This window comes from Xyrauchen texanus, chromosome 50, assembly GCF_025860055.1.
Source record: "Xyrauchen texanus isolate HMW12.3.18 chromosome 50, RBS_HiC_50CHRs, whole genome shotgun sequence".
In the NCBI taxonomy this organism is placed as follows: Eukaryota; Metazoa; Chordata; class Actinopteri; order Cypriniformes; family Catostomidae; genus Xyrauchen; species Xyrauchen texanus.
Window position 1 is genome coordinate 18,005,742 of NC_068325.1, and position 23,331 is coordinate 18,029,072.

General features: G+C 36.9%; 1 protein-coding gene across 1 annotated transcript; it reads right to left on the bottom strand.

The window, feature by feature from the left end:
- Positions 1-48: 48 nt before the first annotated feature.
- Positions 49-22,045, bottom strand: LOC127640952 (signal transducer and activator of transcription 1-like). Its single transcript, XM_052123689.1, has 25 exons — positions 21,899-22,045; positions 17,536-17,680; positions 16,467-16,617; positions 16,196-16,291; positions 15,125-15,214; positions 14,429-14,507; positions 13,630-13,721; positions 13,382-13,533; positions 13,006-13,164; positions 11,465-11,557; positions 11,300-11,359; positions 10,743-10,766; positions 9,489-9,576; positions 9,342-9,383; positions 9,160-9,243; positions 8,907-9,005; positions 8,061-8,196; positions 7,527-7,582; positions 7,279-7,370; positions 6,400-6,539; positions 5,926-6,114; positions 5,768-5,843; positions 5,123-5,192; positions 4,850-4,882; positions 49-4,604 (listed from the first exon to the last, which is right to left on the bottom strand). Exons 2-25 carry the CDS (start codon positions 17,661-17,663, stop codon positions 4,587-4,589), a joined length of 2,247 nt encoding a protein of 748 aa, XP_051979649.1. The 5' UTR covers positions 17,664-17,680; positions 21,899-22,045; the 3' UTR covers positions 49-4,586.
- Positions 22,046-23,331: the final 1,286 nt, after the last annotated feature.

Below are 23,331 nucleotides of genomic sequence, written 5' to 3' on the forward strand. Positions count from 1 at the left end.
AAACACAACATTTCAGATTATTCCGTGCGAGTGTGTTTGAGGTATGTATTTAAAAAAAAAAAAGAAAAAAAAAAAAGGGGTTTGGCCCCTTTGAACCCAGTTTTGTGGTGTTAGTACAGTATGCGTGGTGTGTTAAACTATAAAAATATATTGTATAGTTCAAGTAGAGGTTACACTTCACAATAAGGTTGTATACATTAATATTAGTTAACACAATAGTAAACATTAAATAACATTTAACGATACTTTTACAGCATTTATTAATCTTGTTTGATGCTAAATTTGCCATATACAAATATTTTTAACATTAGGAGGTATGTAATGTACAGTACAGTATATAATGTATACATTTATGAACTAACAGGAACGTTGAAAAAGTATATTCATAAAATAACATTAATCCAGATTAATAAATGCTGATAATACCTAATGTATTAACGTATGGTAAGGTATAGAGCCTAATTGTAAAGTGTTAATCATGTACATTTGTTGTACGATTTGAGACACTTTTTGGGGGGTTTGTTTCGTTGAATATAATGATGTCAGATAGATATTTAAAAAAATGGCAGCTTTAAGAAGGACTGGAGAGGTTAGCATTGGCTGAGATTTGTAATTCTAATTTCCCTTTTTAAACTTTATTTGTTTATTATTTATTTAAAATACAGTCTACTTCGGTCTTGTAGTCAACAATAAAGAGAGTAATGGGTCTGTATGCATTTATTGAATGTGTATCATATGTTCCTAATATGGCACTGTTCTTTGATTGTTAAGAAGTGTTTGCACTTATTTTATTTGTTTGTTTGGAATTTAATTACTTTTAAGCTTTACACGGACCACTTTGCACTACTACAGGTATTTTCTGTACTTCCAAATCCATATCACCTAAAAATCAACCATTTTCAGATTTAAAACGTACAGGAAATCGTATTGCATTTGTCTAATCGATAATTACATGTCAAAACAACACAAACGTTTCCCTGAAACTGGAAAGTTGCAAGGTCGCCTTTAGTTCATGCACAAAACATTGAACTCCAGGCTGCTTCAAATGGACTTCATCTCCACAATAAGACAAACTCGGTTTCTTAACAAAAATAGAAACTAACTACTAATAAGCCATTGTAACACATGGTTTTATTTAATGATCATGTTGTGTACATAAACCAAGTAACAATTTTTATAAATTGACTGTTTAATTGTCAGAACATGCATTAGTATCAGTTATGTACGGAATGACAAGTTGAAAAATAAAGGCACTGATATTATTACTGCCTGCTATAGTCAAATGCAATCTTAAAACGTCCCACCAGTTGTGCAACTCTGCACAAAGTCCCTTTGGAGATGGATGGTTTCATGTCTATAAGCACACATTTTTTGCATAAAAGCACACTTGATTGTTTTACTGAATTGATGGTAAAGTTTAGAGACATGCGTATACTTGAAACACTTGATGTGTATATTTTCAAGTGGGACGCTAATGTTACTGTAAAAGTATTGTAAATGTGTGTTTTGTTAATGTGTGTGTGGGTGTACATACTTAACTACAAGAAATGTGTTATTTATTGGAAGCATAAACAGAAGGAACATGACTATAAGACTCGACAACATTAATATATGTAGGTAATTATTTGTATAATGTTGCACTTAAGTTATGTTTTTATTGCATTGTTTAAAACGTTTGCGGAAAAAGCCGTTTCAGATATTGCGCCATTTGTTATTTACTGCTATGAATGTGCTGCATCGTGTTGTTAAATATAATATATTTGATTTTGATTCAATTTTGTATTTATGCAATGCTATAGATGTTCTAGATTTGTTTGAATTTTATGTCAAAACTGCTCAATATATATTGCATACACAAGAAATTCAAAATAAATAAATACTTCAAACTCTAATTGTAGTTTTTGCACTTTTTTTTAACCCTGATAGCACGCATATGTTTATTCTATGAATGCGTTTTAATACAGAAGGTGCAATTTGTACGTTATAAACGTTCATTAATGGATGTTAAAACAACATTCAGCTAATGTTTACAATTTAGAACATACATTGATGAGCCAAAACATTATGCCTAATATGCTGTTGGTCCTCCGTGTGCAGCCAAACCAGTGCCGACCCGTTGAGGCATGGACCCTACAAGACCCCTTAAGGTGTCCTGTGGTATCTGGCACCAAATCATTAGCAGTAGATGCTTCAAGTCATGTAAGTTACAAAGTGGAGTCGCCGTGGATCGGACTTGTTTGTCCCGCAGATCTCACAGATGCTCAATCGGATTGAGATCTGGGTAATTTGGAGGCCAGGGCAACACCTTGAACTCTTCATCATGTTTCTCAAACCATTCCTGAACAATTTGTTCAGTGTAGCAGGGCACATTATTCCCCCACTGCCATCTGGGAATACCATTACCATGAAGGGGTGTACCTGGTCTGCAACGATGTTTAGGTGGGTGGCACTTAACGTCCACATGAATGGCCAGAACAAGGGTTTCCCAGCAGAACATTGTCGAGAGCATCACACTCCCTCCCACGGCTTGTCATCGTCATGCATCCTGGTGCCATCACTTCCCCAGGTAAATGGCACACACGTACACAACCATTCACGTGACTCATTAGACAAGGCAACCTATTTCCAATGCTCCAAGGTGTAGTTCCAAGGCTCACATGCCCATTATAGGCACTTTCGACAGTGGAGAGGTGTCATCATGGGAACTCTTGATGGTCTGCGGCTACTCAGCCCCATACCTAGCCCATGTGTGTTGTGACACATTCCTCCCGTAACATCATTACAATTTTCTGTGACTTGAGACCAGGATAGCCTTCATTGCCCTTACGCATCGATGAGCCTTGGGCGCCAAACACCCTGTCACCGGTTTGTGGTTTGTCCCTCCTCGGACCACTGTCTGTAGGTACTCACCACGGCTGACCGTGAGAAGCCCACAAGCCTTGCCGTTTCAGAGATGCTCTGATCCAGTCGTCTGGCCATAACAATTTAGCATTTGTCAAAGTTGCTCTGGGCTATACTCCTGCCCATTTCTCCCGCATTCAACACGTTGACTACGAGAACTGATTGTTCGCTTACCATCTAATCTACCCAGACCTTGACATGTGGCCTTGTAAGGAGATGATCAACGTTATTTGCTTCACCTGTGAGTCGTCATAATGTTTTTGATCATCAGTGTACATTTATCTGCTGTTTTTAGATGTTTATCAGATCAAAACATGATGCTACTGTATGTCGATAAAGTGCTGTTTATTGTTTGTTTGATTTTGGGGGGTGTTGGTCTATGACGAACGTTTCTATAGCTGTACGAGGCAATTCAATCTGAGGGATTCCCAAAAAAATCCAGTGCTCGACAAATTAATCTTGAGACAAATAATACCCTGTTATTTAACATAGCAGTACATTCCAGTGTAAAAGTGGAAGTAACTACATAAAGTACATATAAGAACATAAAGTAGGCACAATACAAATAAAGCATCAGCAAAAAAAATAAATCAGAGTATAGAGACGGTGTATAGAAAAAATAAACACCTAACAGCTTAAACATTTAAATCAGAAATAAATTCCTGAATTTTTTGGCTCTTTTCAGGTAAATCTCACGAAAACATGACCAGGATTTTGCCCCAAAATCAAACATTTTTAAATTATGCTAAATATTATTTTATAAAATGCTCAAAAATATTACATTTTAATATAACAAATCTTAATCTTTACATATATTATTACAATGTGTCTGGACATTTGACAGTTTTTCTCAATTTCATATTAGATCCTCATTACTGTAATAAAGTAATATTTTACCGTATTATTGAAAAGAATACTAGAATAAAATTAGGATTGCTTTACAATTGAATTAAAAAACAAATTCTGCATTATAGCAATGAGTGAGACAATGTCTTATTGTTTTGATTTTGGGGTGAAGTATTACTTGAAAAGTTCTTGACAGGTTTTGTAAGATTCACCCTTCTAACTTCTCTCACTTTCTCTGCCTTTTACTCATTACTTGGCATATTAGCAAAGATAAATGAAGTGCTATAAAAATGAAGTGCTATTTATACACCAATTCCCTGAATCACATTATCAAGTAGTTATTTGCTAGATGGGTACACTGAGGTAACAACAACATTAAGTTGTATGGACTTAAAGGGATAATTCACCCCAAAGCTAAAAATCACAATTTACTCACTCCTGTAGTTCCAGTTAGGGACTGACAGCCTCGATCACATTCACTTTTACTGCATCTCTTTCCATACAAAAATGGATGCTGACTGAGGCTACCATTTGCCGCCTCTTGAGTTGGACAGAAGAATACAGGTTTGGTGAGGACATGACTGAATTTTCATATTTGGGTGAAGTATTCCTGTAAGTGTTTCTTTTCGTTTCAGATGACAGCAAGTATCCAGTGTTTTTCAAAGAAATTCCTCAGTGTTATAATGAAACATAGCAATGCTTATTGTCTACCTAAATGGCTATATCTGTTCCTCAACTTGTTGCTCTTGTATGGTTTATGGTATTACAAGAACGCACACAATTATTTAAGAAAAGTCTAGAAAGTCTTCTACTTTTTGCCAGTCGTCTGTCCTTTCAAATCACTCATTTGCCCGCAACTGCAAACAAAAATAAATGTATATTAGCGTCTCACTATATATGCTTAACTACAAGAAATGCATTACTTTTTGGAATTATAAACAGAAGCAACATGACCAAAAGTATCGACAATACTAATAAAAGCAGGTCATTGTTTGTATCTAAAATCGCACTTATGTCATGTTTTTTTTGCATTGTTTATAACTTTTGCTGTTTCGATTATTGAATGAAAACAAAAAATGCAAAGGGAATAATTGTACTCTACCTCCAAAACTCCAAGATCTCCAATGTACTGATTCTTGAGTAAAGAAAAGCAGAGAGAATTACTCATCGAAAAGTCCACCACATTTATACAGTGGAGTTCAAAAGTCAACTTTTTTCATAACAACTTGTAATGTCAGCTTTACGAAGTTGGACTGAAAAACTGACATGAATTTAAATATGTAAGTATTAGGTTTGTCCCCCTTTTGCTTTAATGCCAGCTTGCATTTGAGCTGTGTGGACTTGATAGTAATTAGCCAGGTAACATTTTACATACCATGCGCTCCAGTTCGCCGTAAACCTCAGGTGACATTGGCATGAGTATGTTGTCGTATTCTGATGTTTTCCTGAAATCACACAAAGTACATTTGAGAAAAGCACCACACATGTTCAATATCAGGACACAGACAGAAGGTAATTGTAGACCACTGTTGACAAATATGGCTGATTATATACTTTGGATATAGTTGCCCAATGGTGACGAATTTACACTTCGTTGATTACACCGTTGAGTGCTTTGGAGTTTTTAGGTTCTTGTTTTAGTTAATACAACCCTAAGACCATATTTTTATGATATTTGGGATGTAACCTCAGACTGTCATGGTGTCCATGTGTACCAAGTTTTATTACATTTAGACTTTGAATTTAGAAGATAAAGATCAATTAGTCAAAATAAGCTATAAACAAAAAAATTAAAATTCCTTATTAAAGTGACACCTTGTGGAGGATGTTCACAGAAATTGGTATACTTCTTCTGAAAGACATCCTGCAGATATGTCCCAAATTTCACCATGATCTGCCATTTTAAATGTACGTTATGTTGCTTTGTGAGGCTTGGTGGGATTCTCAAACAGCGCAATGTTTTTGATAGTGCCACAGTGTTAACCCTTTCACACTTTTAACTGCTTTAACATTGACTCACATTTCAGAGATGGAGATGAGTGTGGTGCTGATGTAGCCCTCATCTGACGACTTATCAACATCCATTGGTTCTTGTTCTGGATAAACAAAAAGAACGTAAGAATGAGAAACAGTTTTACTTATAACTGCCAAGTGTCAATAGTGTAGCAGGTTTCTTACTGTCTGTAGGTTTGGAATAGTATTTTTTGAAAGCTTCATCTTTGGGTAAATTGGGGTAGAGGAAGCGCAGAGGGTTTTCTGGGACATTGTCGGCTGCCATCACACGATAGTTCCGAATGATGTCGGGAAGTGAGACGGCAGAGAGTTCCTTCTTTGTGTAGGGTTCCACTGACCGAATTTGTGGCTCTTCTAAACACACAAAACCCAGTAATGAACCAACAAACGAAGATTCTTTATTATTATTTGTGCTCAAAGCAAAACTTCTGATGTGCTTAAGTTTCCTTAAGCCTAATGAGGTTTGTTTTCCCTGAAGTGAGTAGCTAAATTTGTGTTTCATCGACAGTACTTTGAGATTTCAATCCCAAATCAAACAAGCCTGTGCTGCCTGGTGCACATTCATTATGTATTTAGACATTTTTAATGCGGTATCGGAGACATTATTACACGAGGTGTCCGTGCGAAAGAATGTCTCACCATTTGCGTCATGTTCAACCCAGCTGAACGTAATGGCTCCATCGCGATTGCTCTCACTGAAGCGCAACAGAAATGTCCCAGGAGCTTTGTCATGTAGCAGCGCTTTAGTTCGGTCCTTGGTCACAAATCCCATTATACACCTAATAGAGAGAAACGGGGTTAAGTGGGATATTTTCAAAGGGTTAAAAATTGAACAGATGCAAGAATATAGTGAGGTTTAAGCGTAAAATAGGTCTACAAGCTAGATCAGATGACCGTACATGACCAGCAATAAACCAACCATGTAAAATCAGCTACTGTTAGAAACTAGTTTTAGCTGGATTTTCCAAGTTTTCGGAGATCCTTGACAGAAAAATCAGGTCATAACAACAAAGCAGTGTTTTTAAATGTATGATAGCTGGTTTGTTGCTGGTCCAATGTGGTCTACCAGCTCTAACCAGCTTGACCAAAACGGTCTACAGGTAAACTTCTGCACCACCCTCTGCAAGTCCGGGTGATCAACCATCTAGACCAGTTTGAGATAACCGTAAATGATCAGCTAGAAACCAACTATTAAAACCAACTATCATTTAGATGCTGGTTTAGCTGGATTTTACACGTTTTTTTGAGAAAAACAGGTGATAGCAGCTTAAGGAGGTCAAACAAGTTTTTAAAATATAGAAGCTGGAAAGTTGCTGGTCTGATGTGGTCTATCAGTCTCTAACCAGCTTTACCAGGATAGTCTACAGTTCGACCTCAGTGCTACCAGTTATTTGTCCTGGAGAACAATCTAGACCAGCTTGAGTTGACTAAATGACCAGCAGAAGCTGGTTTTAGCTGGATTTTCCAGCAAGGATGCACTGATTTTCAGGAAGTAACAATTCAAACAACTGAATTTACCCAGCATCCCACAGACTCAGCAGGTGTCTCTTTATAAGGTCCAAAATTGCTTCAATCCACAACCAAAAGGTGAAGTTTTTCTCACTGCCAGACTACGCAAAAAGGAAGAAAACCAGAATGTCAAATCAGCTTTAAACATATGCCTAAAACAAAACTGAAATGAGAATTTGAGACCTTTCAACTCTCTGAAGTTAAATGGCTAAACTGAACAGTTCCAGATACAAAAAGTGTAACTTATGTAGACCAACCTTACAGAATTTATTCCAAGGAATCTGAGCTTCGGTATCCATCATTGCTTTGGGACCTGTTGGTCAAAGTTCACACCTGTATGCTTACTTTACAGTATCAACCAGAAAGAACATGGTGGAATTGGGGAATGAGGGAAAATTGGCAATTTCAAATGGGTTTTTAAAATAGCTGTTATTTTAAAGAGTAAAATGAGTTCTGTAGTTAACATCAATTGAAGAGACTTTCCCGTTTTGTTCCGTAACATAATTTACAACCAGTTGTACCTCAAACATTCATTGTGTGCTTTGAAAGGTAAGTTGCAACAAGTGCCACAACAAATGTCCGCTTTCACTTAATTACACATCATTCGTCACGTGTGTAAACTCACATATGACGTATGTGATGTATAATTTAGCAAACAATCATTGTAACCACCATTTCAAAATCCTATTCGAAATTCCTAAAGGGACCTATGGTAAAATAGCCTACAAATTGATGTCATGACTGAACAGCTCTAAAACAAGTCATTCTTTAACTCAAGTTCTCATTCTTACCCAGGAGTTTAGCACCCAGCATGCTTAGCTGTTCTTGATTGAGCCCTCTTTTGGTGATGGATGAAAACTGCCAGCTCAACACCTCTGCCAGATGGGACCATGTTGCTGGAGGAGGACTCACAAAGAACAAAAGATTCTGGAGAAGATAAGGCAAAGACAGAATCAGATGGAGGAAAATGGTGATCACACAAGGAAAACTGAGGTTTAAGCCAAAAAAAAGTGCCATTAAGGCAAGTCGGCTCACTGGGCGGCCATCTTGCTAACACCCCCCTAGGGCTATTTTCTAGTACGCCTCCTATCTACTTCAATGGGAAATTACAGAAATTTCCAAAAAGTGTACTTCTGAGGAAGAACTAATCCCTTGATTGGCCTAAATTTGTCAGGTTAGTGGCATCAAATCTTTGAAAGATACTGAAAGATCATTATTTCCATTATTGCCGGTCTATTGTTGTGGTATCATCTATTTCAGATTAGCCCACCCCTAAATGGCACATAAAAACAAAATGAACTGTGGCTGGTCACTTTACATGTCAGTCAGACCGTCTCTTCCTGTCTAAGTGAATGGATCCTTGTCAAAATATCCAGCATTGTGGACCAGACCTTTCACTGTTCATTCAAAGGTCTAGCTACATGAAACTATCCAGAATGAAGACAACAATAGCTACCGAGTTAAACACTGTGCCATTACAGGATACCACACTGAGAGGTGGCCAATGGGGAAGAAGGTCTAGATACCTACAGTCAACAAAATGAAGTGGACAACCTAACAATAACCAGAAGAAGCCTTGAAGTCAGTGTCGAAGACTACAAAAAACGTAGCCCTACAGTGAGAGCAGTCAGGCTCACCTTGGGCTCGGAGATCAGCATGTTGTACCACATGATGGAAGCCCATCCACTGGGTAGCTGACTGACGTTGGAGATAACGACTATGGGCAGAGAAGTGGTCTGAAGACAGACAGAGAGAGAGATGTAGGGAAAAGGTTTCACGATATGCCATTTGGTAGCCTGAGTGATTTCCAGGTTTATAAAGAGTTCATTAATTGTGCTTTGTAGTTGGTGTATAAATGGATAAAATGTTACATGTGAAGGATCTTCTAACCTCAAAGTTCATGACGAGTCCAGACCAGCAGAGTTCTGCTTCAAATGTGATGGAGTGAAGTTCTTCTGTGACGATCAGTGGGCCCTGACAAATATTAAGTGAACAGTTCACAAAAAATGGCTTTGAATTACAAACATAAAATAATTTGGGTAATCTAATGAAGTAATAACAAAATTCCTCACCTCACTGGTCCTGTTTCCGGCAACTTTCTGCTCTTTCAGTTGCTGGGTAAGAAAAATACTTTAGTACAACAAACTGCATATTTAACTGAATTGACTCTTTAAACTGGAACCATAATTTGCTGCTTGTTTTTTCTTTTTCCGCTTTACCAAGTGACGGAATTCCGCTGCCATTCCATTGGATTCCTCCATGTTCATCACCTTCATGGCTGTTCCTAAGATGTTGAATTTACGGAACCTAAAATGGGGAACAGTACCAAGAAAGTGGAATTCCAATAATTTAAGTAGATTTTGACCAATTTAAAATAAACTAACAATTTATAATAGGGTTGCATTCATTAATATTAACTACATTAGTTAACATGAACAATCATTTTACAGCACTTATTAATCTTTGTTAATTTGTTAAAATGTACTAATTTGTTAATATCACTATATCCTAATACCTTCTGTATATGTTAACATTAATGCAATTTTTTATTATATATATATATATAAGCAATATCACACGAGCAAGAGTGCGATATGGCCCTACATCAGCACTGCTGTGATTCAGCCGCAAGCACGAGGCCACAGGGCAAGTGCTGGGGGTATTCCTCTCTATTTCATGGTAGCTGGCACGCAAGAGTCATTCACTATAGAAACTGCAATGTCCTCTGCCATTTTAAACAGCGTGTATCCAATGTGGAAAGTCCGATAAGAGGTAAACGCCTTCAGTTTGTGTAATTAATCAGTCTGTTGTGTCTCTCAGCTGTGATGAGCCATAATGCTGAAGTTGTCCGTTTAAAGCTGTTTAAAGCTATTTCCTAGCTTTAGTAGTGTAGTAATAATACAAGCAATCACTGAGTGCTGTATGTAAACACTGGCTAATGCGGATTCACTTCACGTCACCTCTCTGTCTCATATTACACATAAAAATTATCTTTTGCCACCACCTGCTGGCTAACATATATAATGTAAAATAAATGCACGTAAAAGACAAAAGGAAGAACTTAACACATCTGCACTGCTCTTACACTTTAGTTTAGAACGGCACAAACACAAGCGGAGTGATACACACAGTGAAGTGTCAGAGTGCTGATGGGGTCAGACCAATCAGATTCGAGGACCGGAACTAACTGTTGTTAGTTGTGTGTGTGTGTGTGTGTGTGTGTGTGTGTGTGTGTGTGTGTGTGTGTGTGGATTTTTAGAACATGGTAGCTGGTTTGTTGTTGGTTCACATTTCTAAATGATAGATTAATAAAATATAGATTAATAAAATGCTGTTATAATATTGTTCATTGTTAGTTAATTATACCTAAAGCATTTAATAATGTTAACAAAGAGAACCTTCTTATAAAGTGTTACTGAAATAAACTTAATTGGCATAGTATGTAAATGATAAAAACAGTATAAAGGACACACCCTTTCCGTTTCTCAACAACATCCCTGAAAGACAAAAAGAAATGACAAAATATGAATTTTGTAAAGAACAAAATAAATATTCAGAATGCATTTCAATTTCATTAAGGAAAAAAGGATAAGCAACAGTGTTAAAGTTTTAGGTGAATGTAGGTTTTAAGCTTTGTGTTTATCTACCCAATTTCACAAATTGTATTTTTAAGTATTATTATTATTATTATTATTTTAAATATACAGTACGCTTAAAATGTTTTTACCCAATTTGTCAATAGGGTAAAATAAATATTAGTAATTCAAGATTTATTCTCTGAAAATTAGTCTTGTTATCTTGCACAATTTTGCTTCAAAAATAACTGTATTTTGTTTTAAGGATGCTTAGATTTAAGTTTAATATTTTGGGTTGAGAATTTAGAACAACAACTAACCCGGATGTTTGAGGTACATGAATACAGTTCTGCTTAGTGTTGAAAAAACATGTTCCATTAACATATGCTAAATTAATCTAGAGAAAAGTTGGTGTGTATGACGTACGGTTGAGTCAGAGTTTGGACTACACTTACTTATCAAAGTGCACCTTTACTCGAACTGTGTGGTTGAATTCCTGAAGTTTTACAAGCAGCCTGGAAAATGAAATAACTTGATAAGATATAAATGATATTATCTGGCTTATTATCTCTTTCCAGAGAAATACAAGTCAGCACAAACTGGAATGTGTTCATGATTACCTGATTTTGAGAGTGAACAAAACTCCCGTCTTCAGCACAAGCGGCCTTTGAAGTTGGGTCGGCATACAAGGCTGTCTCTCAACTACCAAGGAGCTGAATGCATACACAAACACACAAGCACAAATCAAGAGTATACTACAAAACAGAATGTCGTCACACTGTACACATGTATACATTCACATTTTATGCACAAATATTGACTACCAGAGAATCATTTACTGGTGTTACGATCCCAGAATTCCACCGGAATTGCACATAACCGTGCAAAATTTGATTCATGACAACATGTCATTTAATTGCGCAAAAGATACACAACATTGTGTCTACTAATTGAGTCCTGGAGGTGAATGTGACTGTACTACAATGTTGAGTGTAATCTAATTACAAAGCCATTTATTACAGTAAATTTTTTATAGAATTTTACATAAAACATTTTGTAATCAGATTACATTTACTAACTTAAGTGAATTACTTTAATAAGTGAAATTATATTAATTACGTTAACATGTGCATCTGTTGTACGTTTCTGTGACCGCTGGAAGGCATTTGTCCCTATCAAGTAAATGATAAAGTAAACTAGGCATTATTTTAAATTCGATGAGTGGACAAATAAAAGCTTTTCAGTGAAAAGAGTTTTCCAAAGTAACTAAAAGTAATTAGTAATGTGATTACATTTTTACTGAAGTAATCTGTAAAGTCAGTAATCTGATTACAATATTAGAGTAGTATTTCATAATTTGTAGTGAATTATGTTTTTTAATTACTTACCCAACACTGCCATACTATAATTGACTGTGTTGAAAACATCGAATCTGATTGGCTGACGAGGTCGTACAGTTTAAAAAATAAATTTGCGAATCGAAACCAGGCAGGAAAGTATCATAATATTAGCACACAAATCTTTTCGTTAACATATTTATCTACAGATTGTCCGGAAGTCGTATGCTTTCCACTGCCTCGTCTTCCGCTCTCACTTTCTCACGTTTTAATTGGCTGTTGCGCATCGTTAGTTGGGACTGTGCGCTGACTGGTCGGCCAGATTTCAAACCAGATTTACTGAAGCATCTGCAACTAATCGCAGCATATCTCGCAATTACGCACACTAGAAAAGCGTCTGTGGTGTGTGCGCCCTACAAATTGTTTATTGAGGCTTCTTGACGCTCAATAGATGCACACTTGAACACGAAAGAGCGACAAGCCTCAGTTTTGTAGTGTCCACTTTGTTTTATTAAAACAAACTATTTACTGTCAGTCAGTACATTTACAGTTATAATCGACAGTCTTCATCTTTCTATCCGAGAATAATATACAGTATATAAGTGCTAATCGGACAACAAGCTGACATCCTTCAAATATTGAATACGCAGCTGAGGCCTGAACCTTGTAGCTGAGCTAAAATCGCATTATCTAGGTCCGTTAGTCTGACTACGCAAAAATTGGACTTTTTTTTTGGCGAATTATTGTTTTAGTCGACTGAATTCGAAATGTTAAAGTGCACGTCAATGTACGAGTGCACCTAATAAGCAGCAAAGGACTCTTACCTTGTAATGAGAGTTTTGAGATTTGACGTTATCCTGTCCTCCAGAGTGCTCTTGCTGTAAGTGATGGGATCGTTTTCGCATGTGAATTTCTGCTCCAGTTCTAGAAGTTTCTTCAGTTGCTGTCTGAGCTGAAGCAGAGACTCTCCGACGGAAGTAAACCTGAGACGGAAAAAGAAAAGGACCTTTTAATTAATGCCCCAACCAGGTGCATATCACGTAATCGGTCACTTGGTTTCTCTGGGCTGTTTTAGCCCCACCCACATTGAAATCTTATTGGTCCGAATAGATGTAATTAAAAATGAAACCTATTCTGATTGGCAGTGATTTTGTCACAATTGCAATCAAATGGAAGCAACAGTGTTTGTGCATGAGTTACCAGTTCTGTAGCTGGTCCAAGCAGACATTAGTTACTCCACCAATGCAGGACATTTGCTGACGACGCCTCCAATCAGCAAGTTCTGATGAGATTAACTCGAACACCACCTGATCCATGAGATTCAATACTTCCGACATCTGACTAATCACACCCTGCATAGAAACACACACAAACAAATGAGATCTAACACAATGGCACTTACAGTTCTCTTCACTAGCCCCATTGAAACCTGTCTGCAATGTTCTCACCGCTCTCATGTCGTTGAGTTTCATAAACATGGCACAAATGATCACTCTTTCACGATTCAAGTCCTCTTTTGAAATGGTCCCGGTCAGATCCTCTGTTGAATAGAAACAAGTACAAATCTAAACGTATTTCGAAACGTGTCTTGAGACCCCAACATTATTGATCAACGCTCGTAAACGGCGCACAATCAACCTCATAACATCAAACCTCATTGGTTCTTTTGTCATGGCGTCATGAAGTTTGGCCAGGATATGAGCAAGACAACCAAGGAGGTTTGATATTATGAGGTTGATTTACGAGGGTATATGTTGTTGACGCTTTGCCATATTTGACTTGGGTGATGTTTATGGGAGTTGATCAATGATTTGATTGTATTTGTGAGTCATTTTTGGGTGAACTATTCTCGAAGACCAATTAGTAACAAGACTAGATTAATTTAGAAAGTTTTAGTTTTATTGTTTGGATCCCACTTTACATTGTAATGTATGTATTTTAATGTTAGAGACCCTCAATGTATTTATTATGTAACATCATACTGTTCACAGTAGGTTTAGGGTTAGGGGTTGGGGTAAGGGTTGGGTTAGGGTTAACGTTTAAGTTTAGGGGTAAGTTTAACAGCGTAACTACAGATGTAATTAAATGCAGGTATTTTAAATCGAAGTACAATGCAACAACACACATGTACATAATTAGTACAGTGTATTAAATGCTTAAATACATCTCATATAAAGTGGGTCCATTGTTTGTGAGGTTGCCGTAAAGACAGGATAACTACTAAAATAAAAACACAAATTCTGTCACCTCTGCTTTGGAGAGTTTTGTTCTTGAAGTCGTATTCGTCTTGCAGGTCCTCAAGATTTTTGATGATTTGCTCTGTTTCCTGTTGAGAAGTGATGGAGTAAAGATATCTAAAAGGCAGGACTGTACAGTGCAACAGTTTTTAAGCCATTTACACATATGCGATTTATGTTTCCGACTATGATGAGCGTGCAACAAAGGGTTGCAGTGGATGCGTTGTCAGGGCTGCGGTACTGTTCCTTTTATGCTGTGAGATAAAATTGTTATCCTGCATCAGTTTCTGTATGTGTCTTTTTTGCACTCATTTTGTGATGCACAACTCAAGGCAACATAGAAGGAACATTATCGCGACAACTCATCCACTGTGACCCACTAATTTCGAGGGCTTGAGATTTGGCAATAGCCAAGCAGACATCAGACTCATTGCACATGTTCTTTGTTGCAATGCTCCTCGTAGGCAGGAACAAAACTTGTCGCACACGTCGTCTGGGTTCTAATTTGTTGTTGCATCTCTTAATTTTTTATCGAAAATGCTAGCACAAATGTTGCATTGCATAGTCCCGTTGAACTACAAATCTATCAATGTATCAAATTAAAATATTGTATATTCCAAAAGTGTAGTAGTAGTAGTAAGTTGCAATAGTTAATAATAAAAGAGCGTACAGCGCTTCAAAGAGAGTTCATGTGTGAGTAAATCACCTGTACTTTCAGCTTTATGTCTTTCACTTTTCCATCCATCTCTCGATGTTTCTCAACGATCATGTCGTTTTGGGCGCTCTCTGCTCGATTCTGGAACGAAACTCTGAAATTAAACCCTCCAGCAGACACGTTCAACACACAACTTTATCATTCCTGCTAGATTTCACAATAAAGTCATGGGTGTGCGTGTAATATAAGACTAGTATGAGAATCCAAATCGGACAAATTCTTGTGTAATGTTACGCAAAATTACCCGCATTTTCCCTGCAGAAGCTAAAATCATTGTATGGATTTTTCTCTCCAAGGTTGATTAAATGATGATAGAATACACATTTTTGGATGAACTACTACTTTAATACTAAATACTAAATTTCACGCCTTCACAAGGTTTGAATGAAGAGTTAAATATTGTCAGCGCTAAAAACGTTTACAGTCGAGTTTGTTTCACCGCGATCAGTCGTAGTTTATTTACTGCCATCTTGATTCTTAAACCATTTTTTGAGCCATTAACCAAACAAACCAGCTTCGAGGTGAATAATAACATTACAAACTTTAATTTGAAGCCAAAAAAGTATCAGAAAATTGGACAAAAGGTACAAGACCGTGTACTTAACGTCTTTCATGAGGGAATAAACTACAATCCCATGAAGCATTGCGAATGACGTAAACGCATTCAAAACGATGGGAACATTTAAAGCTACTGATTTTAAGTTGTTGACTAAGTATAGAAACAATCTATTTCGATTTTTAATTGCAAAATATTCAGATATACACATATACAAGTAGTCATGGGAATGGGCAGTTGCTGCAGAGCTCTTTTGGCGCACATTGTTTGATTGGTGAATCGTTTCCCTTCAGCATCATGAGTAGTGTAGTTCTTCAGTAGGAGTTCTGCTAATAAACAGGTTGAAATTATGTGGATTAATGTATTTAACGCAAGCATATGCCATCGATTAACAGCCTCTGGAGCTCACGGTAGGTCTATAAGTAATTGTTAAATATCTATTCGCTTATGGAAAAAATAAATGTCATTTTTACTACTAAAACAGACTGTTGCAATCTATTACTGACCTCTGACATTTCAGCAGCAGCCAGAATCTTCCTTTCCTCATTAAGATTCCTACTGATGATCATCGCCATGGCAACAGGATTGTCTTGGAAGAGGCTCTAGAAAAACGTGTTGAGTTGACTTGAAAAATGTTCCATTAATTCACATTTAAATCACACAAAAAGTACATTATAAAGTAAAATGTTTCTCTATAACAACTTGTGTTTTAGCATAATGATTCAGAGATTAGTGAAACTTGGCACTAAAAGGAAGTGGTCAATTGTTGACAGACACCTGCAAGTTCCGTTTGATCTTGCGGATGTTATGTTGGTTCAGGAAGTCTTTCTCCATCGCGAAGCGGCTGTGTTGATGATCCAGCTGGGTCAACAGGTCATGGAACCTTACAGTGGCCAGGGATTCGTTCTCCACATTAGCAACATGTTCCCTAAGGGTAACGAATTAATATTTTACATCAAATTGATTCTTTAACTGAACAGAAGTAATATGTTGTCTTGTTTAGCAAAAAAAGTGCAGTAAGTAATTTTTCCAATTATATTTCACAAGCATCAATGATTACCAGCCTCTCTACGGCCCCCAATTGGTCTGGAGCAGCTATGATGCTAATGCTGATTCACTTGTTTGCAACATTCAATTTCACTTTCTTTGAGATTGAGGTAAATTCATCTAAAGTGTTTACGTTTATTAACTTGCTCGAATTATAAGACTACTAAAGGCCAAAGTATACTTCGGTTTTCCACGTGCACAGAAAATGTCTTCATGTGCACAGTCCGCATGTACTGTCCATGTGCATCCCAGTTTTTTCAGACATGCGGACCATGTAAGTACTAAGAGGACTTTAGTACGCTTTAGTTACATCACACTTGGTAGTCAGTGGTAGGCGTATTAGGGGGAGGGGCATTCTCGTTCTAGAGTGCATTTGATTGGACAAAAATCTGTGTGGTGCAGGATGAGTCATCAATATGTTTGGATTGTTTTTATGGAAGAAAAATGTGTACAGAATATCTGATAAACGTTAATTTTGTCAACTTTTAGGATAAGCATATAGATGCCTTCAACGCTATGTGAGATTTACATTTATGCATTTGGCAGACGCTTTTATCCAAAGCGACTTACAGAGCCCTTATTACAGGGACAATCCCCCTGGAGCAACCTGGAGTTAAGGACACAATGGTGGTGGCTGTGGGGATCAAACCAGCATCCTTCTGATTACCAGATTACCAGTTATGTGCTTAGACCACTACACCACCACCACTTCACTACGTGAGATGAACTAAAAGACACAAAAACTTGTTGTATATTTGTTGACTATAGCTATAAAATCCATAAAGTCAATCGTTCGCACCAGTCATGAACCTCTATCCAGTTGCTGAGATACTGGCGGATGGCCATTGGAAAGTTGTCATCGTAAAGCTGGTCCACCTGTTCCAAAAACTTCGAATCCAGTTGCTGAAGCTCCAACCATTGACTCATTTCTGCGACTCTGTGGGCTGAGAGATTGGGATGGTAAAAATAAATGAGTAAGTAAGAGAAGTGTCAGTTAACGGTTGATTTGTTGGCTGCATACTCATGGCAGTGTTTTGTTTGGCATCAATCCACATTTATGCAACAACACCAGGGAAGGCACATACAGTAACACTTCAGATAAAAGGCAAAGGTATAAATGTAAGGGAACATTAATTATTTTAATAGTATTCACTTAAAAAGGCTTTTTAAAGGTGCCTAAACAAAGATGTCAAAATTAGATATTTCTGAATGTACTTTTTATGCAAAAAAATGCAAGTGTGCCAAACTGCCTACAGTTCTTGTATTGTGTTGTGACGATTGGTATAGCGGGGTATCAAAGTTGTTTCCAAAGGGAACTTTGTACTGTATAAAGACTCCACTGTCTTTTCTTTTGTCTGAATATAGTATGATACGAGCACAGCAGAAAGTAATCAATCTGATTTTCAGCATAACACCATTTATTTGCTGTCTGTCTGTGTGACATAAGAAGAGATATAAAGAAAACATTATCCTATATACTTATTTTTCATTCATTCATAAAAATCTGAAAAATAAACTTCTGTGGGGATATCTATGGGACTTTATGATGTGCTTGTATCTAAAAAGTTGAAGTAAAGTGAAATAATATTAAATAATTAACTATTATTTATTATTATTATTATTATTATTATTATTATTATTATTATTATTATAAAAATGAAAACGGTTTTCTTAGGTGTAGGATAAAGTGAACCTATGGTAATTCTAAATAGAAAAAATACATAGAATTATATATACACACACAGTGCATCCGGAAAGTATTCATAGCTCTTCACTTTTTCCACATTTTGTTATGTTACAGCCTTATTCCAGAATGGATTAAATTCATTATTTTCCTCTTAATTCTACAAACAATACCCCATAATGACAACGTGAAAGAAGTTTGTTTGCAGTTTGTCCCATTCTTCTTTGCAGGACCTCTCAAGCTCCATCAGGTTGGATGGGGAGCGTCGGTGCACAGCCATTTTCAGATCTCTTCAGAGAGGTTCAATCGGGTTCAAGTCTGGGCCACTCAAGGACATTCACAGAGTTGTCCCGTAGCCACTCCTTTGTTATCTTGGCTGTGTGCTTAGGGTCGTGGTGCTGTTGGAAGATGAACCTTCACCCCTGTCTGAGGTCCAGAGCAGGTTTTCATCAAGGATGTCTCTGTACATTGCTGCATTCATCTTTCCTTGATCCTGACTAGTCTCCCAGTTCCTGCCATTGAAATACATCCCCACAGCATGATGCTGCCACCACCATGCTTCACTGTAGGGATGGTATTGGCTAGGTGATGAGGTTTCCTCCAGACATGATGTTTGCCATTCAGGCCTATGAGTTCAATCGTTTTTTCATAAGTCCAGAGAGTTTCTCATGGTCTGAGAGTCCTTCAGGTGCCTTTTGGCAAACTCCAGGCGGGCTGTCATGTGCCTTTTACTGAGGAGTGGCTTCAGTCTGGCCATTTTACCATACAGGCCTGATTTGTGGAGTGCTGCAGAGATGGTTGTTCTTCTGGAAGGTTCTCTCAGGTTCTTGGTCACCTCCCAGACTGAGGCCCTTCTCCCCCGATTGCTCAGTTTGGCTGGGTGGCCAGCTCTAGGAAGAGTCCCGGTGGTTCCAAACTTCTTCCATTTATGGATGATGGAGGCCACTGTGCTCATTGGGACCTTAAATGCTGCAGAAATGTTTCTGTACCCTTCCCCAGATCTGTGCCTCGATACAATCCTGTCTCGGAGATCTACAGACAATTCCTTGGACTTCATGGCTCGGTTTGTGCTCTGACATGCACTATTAACGGTGGTACCTTATATAGACGGGTGTGTGCCTTTCCAAATCATGTCCAATCAACTGAATTTACCACAGGTGGACTCCAATAGTTGTAGAAACATCTCAAGGATGATCAGTGGGAATAGGATGCACCTGAGCTCAATTTTGAGTGTCATGTCAAATGTGAATACTTATGTACATGTGATATTTTTTTTTTTCATGTTTTATTTTTAATAAATTTGCAAAGATTTCAAACAAACTTCTTTCACGTTGTCATTATGGTGTATTGTTTGTAGAATTTAGAGAAAAATAATGAATATAATCAATTTTGGAATAAGGCTGTAACATAACAAAATGTGGAAAAAGTGAAGAGCTATGAATACTTCCGGATGCACTGTGTGTGTGTGTGTGTGTGTGTGTGTATGTGTATATGTGTATATGTGTGTATATAATATATACACACACACACACACACACACACACACTGGCTGCCAAAAGTTTGGAATAATAAACAGATTTTAAACTGGTACTTTAATTCACCAAAGTGGCATTCAACTGATCACAAACTATAGTGAGGACATTACTGATGTAAAAAACAGCACCATCACTGATTTGAAAAAAGTCATTTTTGATCAAATCTAGACAGCAGCATCACTCCAACACCTTATTCTTGAGTAATCATTGATCATTTGGTAACCGAAAATCACTTGCCATTATATCAAACACAGTTGAAAGTTATTTGGGTCATTAAATGAAATTAACATTGTCTTTAACATGTTTTAAAAAATAAACCGCTTTCTCTAGAAACTCATCAGTCAATCATTGTTTTGAGGAATAAAGGCTGTACAATGCTTGAAATTGCATAAAAACAACTGAAGATTTCATACAAAGTTGTAACTACAGTCTTCAAAGACAAAGGACAACTGTCTCTAACAAGGACAGAAAGAGATGTGGAAGACCAGATGTACAACTAAACAAGAGGATAAGTACATCAGAGTCTCTAGTTTGAGAAATAGATGCCTCACATGTCCTCCGCTGACAGCTTCATTGAATTCTACCCGCTAAACACCAGTTTCATGTACAACAGTAAAGAGAAGACTCAGGAGGACTTATGGGAAGAATCGCAAAGAAAAAGCCACTTTGGAAACAGAAAAACAAAAAGAAAAGGTTTGAGTGGGCAAAGAAACACAGACATTGGACAACAGATAATTGGAAAAGAGTGTTACGGATCTTAACCCCATTGAGCTTTTGTGGGATCAGCTAGACTGTGAGGTGCGTGAGAAGTGCCCGACAAGACAGACACATCTATGGCAAGTGCTACAGGAAGTGTGGGGTGAAAGGTCACCAGAGTATCTGGACAAACTGACAACTAGAATAACAAGAATCTGCAAAGATGTCATTGCTGCACATGGAGGATTTTTTGATGAGAAATCTTTCAAGTAGTTTAAGAAGTTCTGAACATTTTTTTCAAATTGTAATAGTAATTTTTCACATTATTAATGTCCTGACTATATATTGTGATCAGTTGAATGCCACTTTGGTGAATAAAACTACCAATTTCTTTCCATAAGAGCAAAATCTGTACATTGTATGTGTGTGTATGTATGTATGTAAGTATGTGTCTATATATATATATATATATATATATATATATATATATATATATATATATATATTAGTTATTATTATAATAAAAATACTAGAAGTTTTTCAAGGATTAGAGTTAACATGAAAATGTTAATAACTTAACTAATAACTAAAACATTAAGAGAATGACATATATATATATATATATATATATATATATATATATACTTTATTATTATAATTACTATAAAAGTGTTCAAAGGTGTAGGAATAGAGTAAACTACTTCTATATAAAAAATAAATTTACTAATTCTAAATAAAAAGATATTAGAGAATATATGTATTCTATATTATTTATTTTTTAATTTATTGTTACGAAATTATTATTTTATTTATATATATATAACTTTCTGGAAAATGTCCTCAGAAGTTGGGACAAAATATTTGTTTATTCGCTTCAAAAATGCAAAAAGTTTATTTTAAGATTAGGGTGAGTTTAAAGAAAAAATACGGCATGTTTGACGATTGTTTTTTCATTTATGGTGTAAGCAGACAGATCCATTATTATTATTATTATATGACAAAACATAACCAGAGGAACTCGTAATTTTAGTTTTTCCTGCAGTCCAAACGTACACATGTAAGCCCTAAACTGCAGGCGAGACAACAGATGGCCTGATTATAGGCCTTTACTAAGCATATCTACTGGTAAACATCATCTAATCGCATCAAATATCATTAATTCTTAAGAATTATAATATCAAGCAATAATCAAGCATGCGATCAAATCTTCCTTGAACGCGGAAATAAGTTATTATTTTGTCACTCACCCCCAATTATCCAAATGCGATTATTTAAAGCAAGAATCCACCGATATATGTTATTCTTTTTCTATATCCGCAGAAATAATAGGAAGTACAGGCCGGTTCCCTGTTATTGTCGTTTATCTCTATCTCGGACTAAAGAACACAGTAATGTGCATGGAGCGTGTGTGATTGAGTGACAGGCGGGTGAACCAATCAGAGAGTAGAATTTCGTATGCGCCATATCTGAAAGCCAATTGACGCGCTGGGATTTCTGTGACGTCGGATGGAATTTTGGTTGAAACGCTTACACGTGATTTATAAGAAACTGAAACCTCTCACTCACACGCACACAAGGCAGATGCGTATTTCATCACCGGGTGAAAAACTGCGGGAGAAATGCGTTTTATATTAACAATCATAATGTGTTACAGAAGAAAGACATCAAAATTCTAAATATATTTGTCTAAGAGAAAGGTTATTACATAAGTGACTGTAGAAATACAGATGGGGTTCAAATAGGGTCAAGTTCCCTTTACATAATGTGCAATATTGAAGTCATACCGAATGCATTGCTGTACAAGTTGCCAACGTCAATGTTTTATGTCAAGTAAGCCTGCATAATATGTTCTTTACCTTTTAAAGGTATGTGGTTAATTACATTTATTTGCATTGAAATGTTTGTGGCATTTTTTTTACTTTTTGTTCTACATTTGTAGCCTAATGATATTGTGTTTGTGTGTATGTGGCTTTCTGGGCAGTTGTTTAACTCTTTATTTTCCTCAAAATTCTACCAACAATACCCCATAATGACAACGTGAAAGAAGTTTCTTTGAAATCTTTGCAAATTTATAAAAAATGAAGAAAGAAAAAAAATCACATTTACATAAGTATTCACAGACTTTGCTCAGTACTTTGTTGAAGCACCTTTGGCACCAATTACAGCCTCAAGTCTTTTTGAGTATGATGCTACAAGCTTGGCACACCTATTTTTGGGCAGTTTCTCCCATTCTTCTTTGCAGGACCTCTCAAACTCCATCAGGTTGGAAGGGGAGAGTCCATGAAGAGTCCATGGGGAATGGCACAGCCATTTTCAGATCTCTTCAGAGAGGTTCAATCGGGTTCAAGTCTGGGCCACTCAAGGACATTCACAGAGTTGTCCCGTAGCCAATCCTTTGTTATCTTGGCTGTGTGCTTAGGGTCGTGGTCCTGTTGGAAGATGAACTTTCACCCCTGTCTGAGGTCCAGAGCAGGTTTTCATCAAGGATGTCTCTGTACATTGCTGCATTCATCTTTCCTTGATCCTGACTAGTCTCCCAGTTCCTGCCGCTGAAAAACATCCCCACAGCATGATGCTGCCACCACCATGCTTCACTGTAGGGATGGTATTGTCCAGGTGATGAGGTTTACTCCAGACATGACGCTTGCCATTCAGGCCAAAGAGTTCAATCGATGTTTCA

What these genes read in the sequence shown, in the direction of transcription:
- LOC127640952 (XM_052123689.1), bottom strand. Translation starts at nt 17,663, where the DNA reads ATGAGTCAATGGTTGGAGCTTCAGCAACTGGATTCGAAGTTTTTGGAA. An exon ending in CTCAAAACTCTCATTACAAG is followed by an intron (nt 11,558 to 13,005) that starts GTAAGAGTCCTT and finishes GTATGCATTCAG; the next exon opens with CTCCTTGGTAGTTGAGAGAC. An exon ending in CTATTCCAAACCTACAGACA is followed by an intron (nt 5,844 to 5,925) that starts GTAAGAAACCTG and finishes TTGTTTATCCAG; the next exon opens with AACAAGAACCAATGGATGTT.